General features: G+C 38.6%; 2 protein-coding genes across 2 annotated transcripts; both read left to right on the top strand.

Annotated features, from left to right (window-relative positions):
* Nucleotides 1-8: 8 nt before the first annotated feature.
* On the top strand, nucleotides 9-1,205 carry LOC111861755 (pre-mRNA-splicing factor ATP-dependent RNA helicase DHX16-like). The gene is made up of 3 exons (XM_023846587.2): nucleotides 9-348; nucleotides 443-533; nucleotides 1,152-1,205. The coding sequence occupies exons 1-3, from the start codon at nucleotides 176-178 to the stop codon at nucleotides 1,203-1,205; spliced, it is 318 nt and encodes a 105-aa protein (XP_023702355.1). The 5' UTR covers nucleotides 9-175.
* A 5,018-nt stretch (nucleotides 1,206-6,223) lies between these two features.
* Nucleotides 6,224-10,823, top strand: LOC111861749 (zinc finger protein 830-like). The gene is given in 4 exon segments (XM_023846580.1): nucleotides 6,224-6,408; nucleotides 6,411-6,442; nucleotides 9,915-10,084; nucleotides 10,494-10,823. Coding segments are annotated over 4 exon segments (447 nt in total). The 5' UTR covers nucleotides 6,224-6,314; the 3' UTR covers nucleotides 10,645-10,823.
* The last annotated feature ends 3,006 nt before the right edge of the window (nucleotides 10,824-13,829 follow it).

Genomic DNA, 13,829 nt, shown 5'->3' with positions numbered 1-13,829 from the left:
AACACCACATATACACGGTGCCAAATCCCAGAAGACTGCTTTCTTCATAGTTACCGCCGTGAAAGCCTCAAATCTTACACAGCATTGACTTGCATCACCCTGAGGAATACGTTCAGCACTTCAGCACGGCTGCCATTTTTAAAATTAATCAGAATCGATCAGAATAATATAAAGCATGTCAACAGTACCAGGCAAACGATTAAAACTTGAGTCAGAAGGTAGATTAAAAATTACTCAACAGCTGCGAATTAAATCAAGACGAAAATACTTAGTGAAAAGAGAGAAGGACAAGAGAGCAGAATTGGAGGCAGATATCATTGATGATGAATATCTGTTTCAGGAGGAAGAGTAAGTGAATCTATTTAAATGCTGTAGAGTTTCATATAAGAATCTGGTAAAAGTTCCCCAATTCTTAGTATTCCTATCTCACTTTTTAATCTAGGCTAACCGAACGGGAGCGTAAGGAACGTGAACACAAGAAGAAATTACTTCAGTTGGCAAAGGAACATGAGCAAGCACGTAAACTTGAGAAAGTTCNGTCTGCTTTACCGTTTCTCACGGTGTTGTCGCTTGCAGAATTCTTATACTTTTTCTTCTACCCTGAAGATGGGGGCGATACGTTCCTCCGAAACGTCGGTTAACACCACATATACACGGTGCCAAATCCCAGAAGACTGCTTTCTTCAACTCAATGCTATCGTCCGCTATTGCCAGGCAACATAACCGCCGTGACGTCATGAAGCATCACTGCTGCCACGGTGCCCAGAGCCAGCTCTTTTGATAAAAAAAAATGCCTGCTGCCAGTGTCGAGGGCTCGGTCGATAAGAAGGTATGCTATCATACCACTTGCCCTGTCGGTAAGAAAGTATGCTATTATACCACCAGCATTCTTTTACTGCTCCCTCCCAAAAAATCACCGGTTCACACTAAGGCTAGAATTAATAATCGATGTAAATGAAATGTCCATATTTTACAGGCACTGGTGGGCAACTTTCTCCAGATAAATAATGTTGCAACCTGATATCTTGTAATGCAGAGGTTCTTACTCCTTTGTGTATTTTCTGTTTTCGAACCGAGTTTAATATCACTTCGCTCAAACCATCTGGAGTGGAATGAGTTAAATGATATCAAACTCTAATGTTGTATTTTAGCATCCTGTTGCACTGACTTTCGTCCAAGATATGTTTGCAGTGTCCATCCTTTAGTGCACTCAATTTCACTTGTTATTTCACAACATGTTTCAGCACTATAATGCCATCATCAGGTGCTCTTTTTACGTTAATCTATTTCATTGCTTGCCATTATGTCATTGTAAAATTATTTAAGAAAGTATTTAAAAATGTTCATCAATTATAATAAATTTTTTTACATTAAACACTTGTTAAGATTATTTATCCTATCTGTCCAAATTTAAACCTGCACATAGTTCCTCCACTGTGGGAGTCATTCCTCTTACTCTCCGTGTATATCTGCAATGTGAAAAAGTACTTATTATTATTATTATTATTATTATTATTATTATTATTACTTTCAGCTTCTATTTGTTATGTGTTGTATTATAATGTTTGGTACTCACCATGTCTCGTGCTCGAAAACAGAAAACACACAATGGAGTAAGAACCTCTGCAGTACAAGATATCAGGTTGCAACATTATTTATCCGGAGAAAGTTTCTCACCAGTGCCTGTAAAATAAGAACATTTCATTTACATCAATTCAACACCCCCTTACTGAAATGCAATGGATATTTGAACTGTAACATATATAGAATACTTGTGTTTAGGAAAGCTGATGGTGAGTAAACTTGAAAGAAAATTCTGTTTCCATCAGAGATACTTGTATTCAACTTCATAACCTTGGTTACAACTTGTAATTGAAAGCTACACAAAACATAGCTTTTCAGTCACATTAATGTGTTATAAATCACGTATAGGGAGTAATAATACTGAGGTTTCCATTGGTTATTAATTTCAGTAGTATAACGAAACTCGAGAATCTAATATACACTTTTGTTAACAAGATCAAGATTGTATTTGTTAGTGTATGAAAAGCAATAAAATAACTGCAGAACTCTGACAAACATCATGATCTGAAATATGCTCATGTTTCCAAATTCAATACTAAACATAATAATGTGGCCAAAATAATAAATTAACTGAACAAATATAATGAATGTTGTATTTCAGTGTCCTGTTACACTGATTTGTATCCATAATGTGTATATATTAACCGTCTTTTACACACACATACGTCCAGCAATGCAACGCACGCAGCCACATAAGAAAGACACATCATAAGACACAGTATATACACAATGAAAACATAAGAACGACTCCCGTAGAGGATGAATGGCATTACACACGAGTTTGATATACGGCATGTAAGATGATAGATCTTGACACGTTTTAATATATAAATTTTATTATTGAACAACGACCAATACACATTTTATATCATTTTATAAATGGACACTTGATGGCAGACAGTGCAATGGTTTAATGTGATTAATACACCTGAGGATGGCAGAATGATGCCGAAATGTGTAGTGTGAAGTGACAAGTGAAACTGTATGCACTAAAAGATGGTTAATATATACACATTATAAATATAATGAACCTTGAAAATCTGATATATATATGTGTGTGTGTGTGTGTGTGTAAAAGTAAAGTAAGTAAAGTAGAGCTATCCCTGTAACAGGCCATGAAGGCCCATAGGGTTGTGAGGCGTTCATAAGTTCAATGCTGAACACAATAATATTTACTTACTTACTTACTTACTCATGGAGCTGAGACCTCCTTGAGGAGCTGCCAATTCTGCAGCTACTCAAGAATTTCACAGCATTTTATTGAACCCGAAGGTTCATCACCGTGTTCACAGGAGTCCTCCACTGGTCCCTGTCCTCAACCAGATCTATCCAATCTACACCATCCCATCCTATCTCTCTAAGATCCATTCTAATATTGTCCACCCACCTATGCCTTGGTCTTCCATGTGGTCTCTTTCCTTCTGGCTTTCCCACCAATATCCTATATGCATCCCTCATCTCCCCCATTCGTGCTACATTACATATTTAAGATTTCCAAGGTTCATTATATTGCCTCAGTAATTTCATTATGTTGTGTTCAATAATATGGATAACATGATGAAATTACTGAAGCAATATAATGAACCTTGAAAATCTTGAATATGTAAATATTCGCAAGTTCAATATTGATCACAATACACAAAAAATATGTTTAATATGGAGCTGTAATTTCGTTTGCAAATGTCTACTTTAGTTTCGCAACCACATCAACTCAAAATTCATACTTACCAATTTGCCTATATTGATCCAAAATAACGGCATATAACTGCAGGAATTCAAACTGGTTTGTTTAGGCTCTCTGATTGGTCGAGACCTGCGTGCACTATCTGCCTTCGCTCTTAGAGCCTCTTAGGCTCTTAGACGCTCTTAGACCTCTTAGAGGTCTTAGAGGCAGTAGTTAGCATGTAAGATTTGATGCTTTTTCGGCCTTCACGGCGGTGACTATGACGACTATGAAGACTGCTTTCTACAGTAGTTATCGTGTTTCCCTTTTCCTATCTCAGTTGCACACCCCGGACCCTGAGCGACCCTGAGCAACATAGTTGTCAATTGAAAGAAGAAATTTTATGCCGAAAGTAGTGATGGATTATGGCTCCGTCCCTTGGATCTCTTGTAACAGGAAAGAAGAAGATTACACAGAATGACTTGAGACATATAATGATTGAACAGAAACGCAAGATCTCAGAAACAGTTAAGAAGATAGATTCTCCAGTAGCGTAATTCTTCTAGCGTAAGAATTTTAGGTTATGTATTGCCGAGTGCATTATTTGTGACATTAGTATTATGTCGATTTGTGTGTATATTGTATTTCTCAACAGAGTATTTTTATTGAGGTTTACTCAGCCTTTGAATGTAGCATCGTTGTTATTTCGACTTCAATATTACAATGATGTTAACAAGGTTTAGGAGTTAAGAGTGCGGAATACTGTACAAGGACTAAAGCTACTCTACGTCGAAATGTGCTTTTTGATTCCACATAAGTTCTGTTACTTAATTAAGACAATATTCTGTGCAACAAGGTATGTTACACACCTGAATTAGTGATAAGTGCGTAGTAAACCTGTGCTTGGCAGAAAACCTATTTCATTGTCGGTCTTTGGAGTGCAAGTCCCAAATGAACTACTCTCATAGAACTAAAATTGTCATTCACGGTGAGAAACTGATGCCAATCTGCCCGCACTTCATTGTGACCTAGGCATAGTTCATTGGTAAAAAGAACATTTTATTTGTCAGGCATGTACATTTTAGTACAAACGTTAAAAATTATTACATGATGAAATAACATTATTTTCAACTTGTTAGATACAAATTTTCACTTGCAGTTGGTTATGTGAAGCTTCATAACTGTTACTCTTCTCCAAATATAATTAGAATGATCAAGTCAAGGAGGATGAGGTGGGCAGGTCATGTAGCACGAATGAGGGAGACGAGGAATGCTTATAGGATATTGATGGGAAAGCCAGAAGGAAAGATACCACAGGGAAGACCAAGGCGGAGGTGGGTGGACAATATTAGAATGGATCTTAGAGAGAGAGAGAGGATGGGATGGATTGGATAGATCTGGCTCAGGATAGGGACTAGTGGAGGGCTCTTGTGAACACGGTGATGAACCTTCGGGTTCCATAAAATGCTGGGAAATTCTTGAGTAGCTGCAGAATTGGCGGCTCCTCCAGAAGGGCTCAGATCCATGAGTAAGTAAGTTGGTTACGTGAACATGAGTGCATATTCTAGTTATGCGTTGGTTACTTTTCAGTATTTCTCTAAATTCATGATTATCTATACATACTTAACTTATTTCTCACATACAATAACAGTGGACAGCTGTTATGCACAGTGTGTGAATCAGTAGTCCGCAGTGAAGCAATATGGAAGGTCCATATCAATAGCAAGAAACATCGTGAAAACTTTGCTGATGCCATGAGGAGAAGAGAAGAAACAGTGAATTTTGTGTGTCCTTCTGTTCCAAAGCTCAAGAGACCAGCACAGACTGAAGAGACCCCACCCCCTAAAAAGCTCAGAGGTTAGTATAGCAATTCATACCTGCTTTTTTGTTTGAGGAAGCTTGGTTTGGTTCCAGCTGAGATGGAACATTCCAACTTGGTTGCGTTTTTAAATTCTTTCAGCTGAATACAGAATCTTTTAAATCATCACAAATTTATATTACGCAAGTTGGTCTAATGTTTTGCATATCAAAAGTCTTATGAAGTTTTGAGTGTTTATTTGGAATAATTTTGAAGTTCATTATATGAACGTAGTATATATTTGTAATATGTCTATTTCATATTACAAAAATGTTAGCGAGAATAATTGCAGAAAATACAATCCATTTATATGAGCATGCAGAAGAATCTTTTTTCCTTTTGAAACACAACAGTCACAATGATTCAGTGCCACTTGTTGACAAATAAAACATGTGTTATAAAACTTCTGTGACAATGATATCCATTTTGTACATTTATTAAAGGGGTAGACAAGTATGAGGGCACTTGATTTCAGTATCATACCATTATGACTGATGAATGACTCACTTTCCTGACTGTCAAATGTAAATATTATCCATTATATGTATACAGTGGCCGTCCTGTAGTGCACACAATTTCTCCTGTCACTTCACAACATGTTTCGGCAACACAGTGCCATCATCAGGTGTCCCAACTACGTTAATCTATTGCATTGCTTGCCCTCATATGTTTTCACAAACCATTTAAAAATTATTTAAAAAGTCCGTATTTGTCAACTATGATAAATTTACACTCGCTAAAACTTGTTAAGATAATTCATCTTATTTGTCTTAATTAAAACTTGTATGTGGTTCGTTCACTACGGGGTCATTTATCTTATTTTCTGTATAAACTGCGTCTTGTGATGTGTGTTCCCTTCTTAGCTACGAGTGTTGTAATCTACAACAACTCGCAGCTGCAATATGGTCTGCAATATGACAAGAAAATGAATAACATAATATTTACAATGTTATATTTTGGCTGCCGCAGTGGAAAGCCAGCAGTGACTAACAGCTTGAGCTATGGCGCGGCCCTTTAGGTTTTTGTGACGTCGTTCTTGGTCACAGATGCAACGTCTTCTTTAAGATTCTAGTTTATATTAATTTTAAAATGTTATATCTTTGACAGGAATTCTAAAAAATGCACCACAGCCGAAAGTGCTAGAAGATTTTTTTCGATTTGGGAAATCATGCAACTGTAGAAGAAGTTAATCGAAATGAGGGTACTGTAATGGAAGATGGAGAGGATCCATCAGACGATGATTCTGAACCACCACCTGAGACCACCAAAACAGTTGCATCAAATCAAGAAGAGGTCCTTCCAGAAGGTTTTTTGATGACCCCCTGCTGGATGCCAAGGTGAGGAATAATGTATCTCATTAATAGGGCCTTGTAAATATCTGAAATAACAGTGGACTTCCGTCCATTATGTTTACTTACAATTCTTTTCCACGTTAGGATCTTTTTTATTTTTTTTATTGTTAGTGGGGTCTGACTAAGTCCCTTGCACTGCAGCAATTCTGGCCTATTGTACCAGCCCCAGATGATAGATAAGAGTAATTGTGGAGCAATTGGTGGAATGAAGATTGGCAGGGGAAACCGAAGTACTCTGAGAAAACCTGCCCCAGTGCCACTTTGTCTACAAATCCCACTTGACCAGACCCGGGCCGCCACGATGGGAAGCCAACGACTAACCACTTGAGCTATGGCGCAGCCCTTCTAAAGTTAGTATCTTAATATGCTCATAAACAGACTAAGTAATAAGAAAGCGTTTGATCCCTCCGTCTGCAAGAGCAGACCATTCGGCTGTGTGCACTTACCTCCCCTTTTAAGTCACCAGGGGTTCAGCATGTTTCTAAACGTGAATCGTATCTGTATGAAATACCTGTCATAACACCAGATGTAAGGCCATGAATACGTATGGGGGAGTAGAAGTATAGATCCTTATTTTCTTGACCTCATCTCTAATTGGAGGTGAGTGATCAGCCTCACACCCCGGCCGTTTTACCCCCTGGGGAAGAAGCCCGTAGGATAGAATCCTGAGTGGGCCCCAGAGTCAGTCTAGACGAAGTGGAGGAATAGAAAATTCTTGACCCTACTGGGAATCGAACTCTGACCCCTTGGTTGTCCATCTCGTTGCCAGTCGCTATACTGACTACACATTCCCAGCTCTACCAGGTGACTCACCAGAATGAGTCACACAGACTGATTTTACTTGTGTACATGGAACATTATTTACTGCTGCATAGAAAATGTGCTGAGTTCTTGTTGTAAGTATTCTTCCTAATGTCCAAAGTACTGTAAATCTTTTTTTTTTATTATTCATTGAGTTTGGATATGGGAAAGAGGCAGAGGGCAGGAGGAAATATTCAGTGTTTTAGACACAAATTGAGTTTTGAAGACCATATGTTTGTATGTACGAGGGGGGACCCAAAAATAAGCGGAACCGACCTGTTGTGCGCGCATGCTTTGTAGTTACGAGTTGTGCTGCTAGGTGGTGTTAGCTGGGGGTCTTGCGCGACTGTTAGTGAGCTGGCGTCAGTCTGAGTTAAGTGGTTTGTCTGTGGTGCTCTGTTGTGTGCGTTCCTGTTTCAACCCTTTGGCGATTAGTGAGATTAGCGATTGGCGATTAGCGTGTTTTCTCTGACTTCATCCACATCACGGAATCGCTTTCCTTTCAGACTTCTCTTCATCTGTGGAAACAAAAAAAAGTCTGACGGAGCCAAGTTGGGTGAGTAAGGTGGATGAGGCACAATCACCATGTTGTTGCTTGTCAAAAACCGTCGGACCGTCAAAGCTGTGTGGGCTGGAGCATTGTCGTGGTGAAGCAACCAGTTCCCATTTCTCCACATTTCGGACCGTTTTCGTTGCACACTCTCTCATAATCTTCATAATACATCCAGGTAAAAATGTTGGTTCGCTGTTTGTCCTGGTGGAACGAACTCTTTGTGGACAATGCCATTCACATCAAAAAAACAAATCAACAGTGTTTTCACATTGGATCGCACTTGACGCGCTTTCTTCGGTCGTGGTGAAGTTGGAGTTTTCCACTGGCTTGATGATTGCTTTGATTCTGGATCATACCCGTAGCACCAAGACTCATTGTCAGTCACAATTCTTTTAAGAAATTCTGGATCATTCTGCACTTCACTCTTCAAGTTGTGGCAAACATTCACGCGGTTTTCTCTTTGGTCATCTCCGAGCAAGCGAGGAACAAATTTTGCAGACACCCGTCTCATGTGCAAACCTTCGGTTAAAATTCGCTGGACCGTGCTCCATGAGATGTTCGTTTCCTCAGAAAGTTGGTCAATGGTCTTTCGACTATCTTCATCAATTGCACGTTTGATTTTGGCAATGTTTTCGTCATTTCTTCCTGTCGAAGGACGCCCGGGGCATGGCATGTTGACATGTTGCCAGATTTGAAATGGGAAAACCACTTGCAGACCTGCGATTTCCCCAAAGCATCATCATTAAAGGCTTGCCGAAGCATCCCAACAGTCTCGGCTGCAGTTTTCCCTAACAGAAAGCAAAATTTCACGCACACTCTTTGTTCCTTCTGGTCGGCCATCTCACTAATCGCCAAAGGGTTGAAACAGGAACGCACACAACAGAGCACCACAGACAAACCACTTAACTCAGACTGACGCCAGCTCACTAACAGTCGTGGGAGACCCCCAGCTAACACCACCTAGCAGCGCAACTCGTAACTACAAAGCATGCGCACGCAACAGGTCAGTTCCGGTTATTTTTGGGTCCCCCTTCGTATGTGCATGTGTGCAGCAAATGTAACGTGTGTACAGTGGAAATTGTATTATTACTGTGTTGGTGTTGAGGTTCTTATGGCAGTGACTATGTAGGTCACTGTCTGTACTTGCCACCATCTTCCCTGGTTTGTTGACCCTGAAGATGGAAGCAGTATGTTCCTCCAAAACATCAGGTTGTCTCTGAACTACGTGTTGTTACATTCCAGAAGACTGTATTCTTCTTAGTGACTGCTATGAGAATCTCAAATCCAACGCAGTACAGTTCATGTTTAGTACAGAAAATTCTGCTGATCTTAATGACGGAATTCTGCTGTTGGTCAGTAAATTTTGTCATGTATCTGCTCTCACATATTCTGCAGAAAGTGTTCTTTCCAACTTGGAATAATTTATGATAAAGTAAATAAAGTTGTCTCTGTGCTTAACTAATTAAGCTCTACACCATGAAGGAGTAGGGGGGAGTGGATGTATTGATCCACATTTTCACTTTGGCACTAGTTGGAGTTGAGTGGTCAGCTTCCCGCTCCGGTCGCTTTACTTCCGGAGAAGAAGTCCCCAGTACCCAATGGATAGGCGGCTGATGTTGTGTATTTATGTGTGTTTTTGTATGGGTGTGAAACTTGCTCTCTGAAATTAAGGGAAGAATTTAGATTGATGGTGCTTGAGAGCAGAGTGCTGAGGAGAATATTTGGACTGAAGAGGGATGAAGTGACAGGAGGTTGGAGAAAACTGCATAATGAGGTGCTTCATAACTTGTACTCTTCTCCAAGTATAATTAGAATGATCAGGATAAGAAGGATGAGATGAGGTCATGTAGCGTGCATGGGGAAAAAGAGGATTGCATGTAGAATTTTACTAGAAAGACCTAGATATAGGTGGGAAGATGATGTTGAAATGGACCTTAGAAAGATAGGATGGGTGGGTATAAACTGGATTAATCTGGCTCAGGCTAAAGACCTGTAGAGGGCTCTCATGAAGACAGTAATGACTTTTCGTGTACCATAAAATATTGTGAAATTCATGAGTAGCTGAGTGACTGGCAGCTTTATTCAGTTGCTCTGTTTTGACAGGCACGCAGTGTGGAATACAAAGACCCAATTGAAGAGGAATGGGAGAAATTTCAGAAAGAAATGAAGGAGCAGTCCACAGTATCTGCACAGATCATTACTAAAGATCATGAAGAAGCCACAGCAGAAAGGCAAATCGATGAGATTGATGAACAGATGCGGAATTGGTCCAGGTAAAAGAATTATTTTATGTGAGGAAACCAAACAGGGAACTGAAGGAGGAAGTCTGTAATAACGAAACATATTGTGTAGATGCATGGCCTACTTATGGAATTGTCTGTGTTATTTATATTTTACATGGCTGCGCCATAGCTCAAGCGGTTAGTTGCTGGCTTCCCACCGTGGCGGCCCAGGTTCGATTCTGGGTCTGGTCAAGTGGGATTTGTGGTGGACAAAGTGGCGCTGGGGCGGGTTTTCTTCGAGTACTTCAGTTTACCCTGCCAATCTTCATTCCACCAAATTCTCCATCATCATAATCACCCAGGGCAGGCTCCAATAGGCCAATCAGTGACCGCCATGCCGAGTGGACCCAGTTGGACTCCACACCCCACTAAGCGAATAAAAAAAAATTATATTTTACAGAGTGCAGGACATGGAGATTGAGATAAAAACAGCAGTGAAAGCTGGGAATAGAAGAAGGAATGCTGGTGACGATGACCTTGAAGCGTCTAGTGCAGATGAAGCTGAATTTGATGAGTACCTAGACTGGAGAGCAAAGAAGTCATATAGATAATAAATTTATGGAAGTCATGTCCCACAGAAGAAACAAGCCATTGCAAAGTGAAAGACATTTGTTTCATATTGTAGACTTAAATAACACATAATACATTTTCTGGTGTTATGTCGTGTAAATTTTTGTTAAAATACTAAGATTGTACAGTAACAGTATAATAAATGAGTTTTTCATTTTTTAAGCCAAAAAGTAATCTCAAGAAATGTTGACAGTACCATTGGTTCTCTGAGAGTGGGAAGCATCAGTTTTCTTTGTTAAGCTTTGCTTAGCTTTCATGCGGAAGTTTTGAAGAAGGGAATGAAAGAAAGGAAGAAACTGTCTTTTATCATGAATATTTAACAGAATGGAGTGTCATCACATTGCTGTAAGTATCTGAACAGTGTCTCACTATATATATATATATATATATCTTTTTTTGGTTAAAGTGAAAAATATTTTCATTCTGATCTTGTTTTCTCGCCCTGATTCTCTGGAACAAATCTTGTTGGAGGTAATTTTGAACATAAACATGTTTACAACCAATACTTTCGTTGTCAAGGAATCCATCCAGGTCAAATGCAAATTTTCATAACAAGCTTATTTTTTTTTGGTGAGGAGCTGTTAGCCCCATGCGGCTTCTCAGGGAGGGCTCAGTGCCATGAAGTTAGCAGTTAATTATACAATCACAACTAATTGCTAATTAGGAGCTATGCTGTATGAGTAAAAGTCAACCCACTGTTTTCTGCATATCCATGAACATGGATTGCTTATGTTCTGCTCACATGTCCCACCCATATTCCACCCATAATTCTCTGCACACGTGTGTAGTTGTAATGAACTTGAGTAACAGATGTATCATTGTACCAATCATTATGTGCATACACTGTGTTATGGGATGTTCTAAATGCATCATTGGAGTGTGTGCAACTTTTGACGTTATACACCTAGGCAATGGTTGTGTATCAGCCATTACATTTTACTGTTAAATGCATGTTTTGATAGTGGCATGTAAAGTGTACACAAATCCATAACTGTTTATTTTTTTCTATGAAGGAGTATATTTATATTACCACCCTGTTTATAAGACAGCTGGATAGGATCTATACAATCTATAATTCCCTCATCTGTGACATAGGCTGGTAGTCCACATCTCATCTCATGTTTGTTACACTATCACAAACTAGTATCATAAAATGAGTTTGATCAATATGTACTCATAAAAGAAAGGAACAACGTTAATTTTCTGAGAGTAGTATTTTATGTACTTTCCATTTGTTCTTCAGTATCATAAAAACAAAGATATCAATGAGGTTTAAGTCCTACCACCTTCCTGTTGCACTTTTTGGTGAGCTACCAAGTTCATATCGAGGTATTATTTCAAGTTTTGTATTAAAGTCTCAACTCTTCTATTTCATTGCCATAATTATAGTTTTTCAAAATTTTTCAGTCAGCACCAACTGAGATACAGTGGATATTTGATGTAATAAGACCTTAAGCATGTTCCCTCCTATTCATGTTCTGTGACATCAGAGAGAGCTTAGAGGAAGAGGATACCAGTGTAACAAGGAAAGAAAAGAATCTGCATGGTGCAGTGGACATCATGTGATGTACATTTCCCATTTTTTAAAACTCAGAGTTAGCTGCTAACAATTAGATTCTGGAATGCGAACTTTGTCCAAGACAATGGACAGAGAAGGAGGACCTTCAGGGCTGCTAGTCATAAATAACTTCAGGAACAAAACTGCAAGAAGTTATGGGAAAGCAGTGCCTCTAGATTTCAATCACTCATGGTGATGAACGTGCTGATTAAAACGTTCATTTCATCCAGTCGTTTCCAGTTGTTCAGCAGTAAGAAATTGACAGTTTCAGTGTTTTTTGTCACTATAGTGAAACTCTGATTATAAAAAGTACTAAGTCTAACGTATTTCATTGCATTAATTTGTTAAATGACTTAGAACTTTTATACATATATTTCTGTTTTCCAGGGAATTCATTGCATTAATCTTGTTAAATGACTTAGAACTTTTATACAGTTATTTCTGCTTTCCAGGGAAAAGAATCCTGAGGAGTATGAAGCAGGGTCAGATCTTAGTTTTCTGCTAAAAGCTGTGTGACAAGTTAACACATTCTAATTTTTAAAGTGAAAAGTGCTTTATATGATTTAAATTAACGTTATATTGGGATGGACATTTCAGTTTTTCAGCATTCAACTTAAGTATTGTTGAATGTATGTGTGATCAGGGTGTGATTAAATGTATATGTAATCAACATATGTAACATGTATTATAATAATTTTACATTTATGTTCTGATGACTTTTATTGTCTTACAAACTGGCAGAACTACCCATTTTTTGTAGTTATGACATTTGCGATTTTCCACTTTGTGTTTCCTGGTTTCAGTTATTTCTGGTAGTACAGGCATTCTATATCATGTATGCATTGACATGACATTAAGAAATTATTGATGATAATCTCAGAATTCTTCATGCCACTTGGAAAGACTATGTATACACTGCAATAGATGGGACCTCTAATTTTGAAGATATAAATGAACATCAAAACGCACATTTAATTTTATATGTAAGAGTGTATATATTTGAAACAGTATGTGGTATTACACTGCTGATCATTAAGATATTAACAGAAAGCACTCTTCTGGGATTTGGCACCGTGCATATGTGGTGTTAACCGACGTTTCGGAGGATCGTATCGCCTCCATCTTCAGCGTATAAGAAAAAATATAAGAAATATGCAAGCGAAGAGACCGTGAGAACCAGTAAAAGCAGACTGATTGGTTAGCGCGCGTGATGGTGAAAAGTGATGTGAAGAGCGAGCGTTGCAGAAATGCATGATAATGTGGGATGTTCCCACAAACATTTAGAATCATTAAGTAGTGTGAAATTTACTATAGTGGAAAATTATGTAATTTCCTTTGTCTTGGTTTTTATAATTTTTTTTTTGTTCTTGTTACCCTGATGCTGGAAATTGTTTCACACGAGTCCACACAGTGTTTCTGCCGTTTATCTGAGTAATGTCAGTGGCTGTGTTTCATGAAAGACAATGCTTTTTGTGTATTGAAAAGTGAACAATAGATTGGGTTAGCCTATTTCAGTTGTAATGGCATGTAAGACCATACTGTATAGGTACTTTATTCATTGTTGACAGAGAAACTGTATACACTACTAATAGTTAACAGAAAATAGGC

This window comes from Cryptotermes secundus, unplaced genomic scaffold (assembly GCF_002891405.2).
Source record: "Cryptotermes secundus unplaced genomic scaffold, Csec_1.0 scaffold345, whole genome shotgun sequence".
In the NCBI taxonomy this organism is placed as follows: Eukaryota; Metazoa; Arthropoda; class Insecta; order Blattodea; family Kalotermitidae; genus Cryptotermes; species Cryptotermes secundus.
The sequence above is the reverse complement of the archived record's forward strand: the minus strand, read 5'-3'. Positions and strand labels throughout refer to the sequence as shown.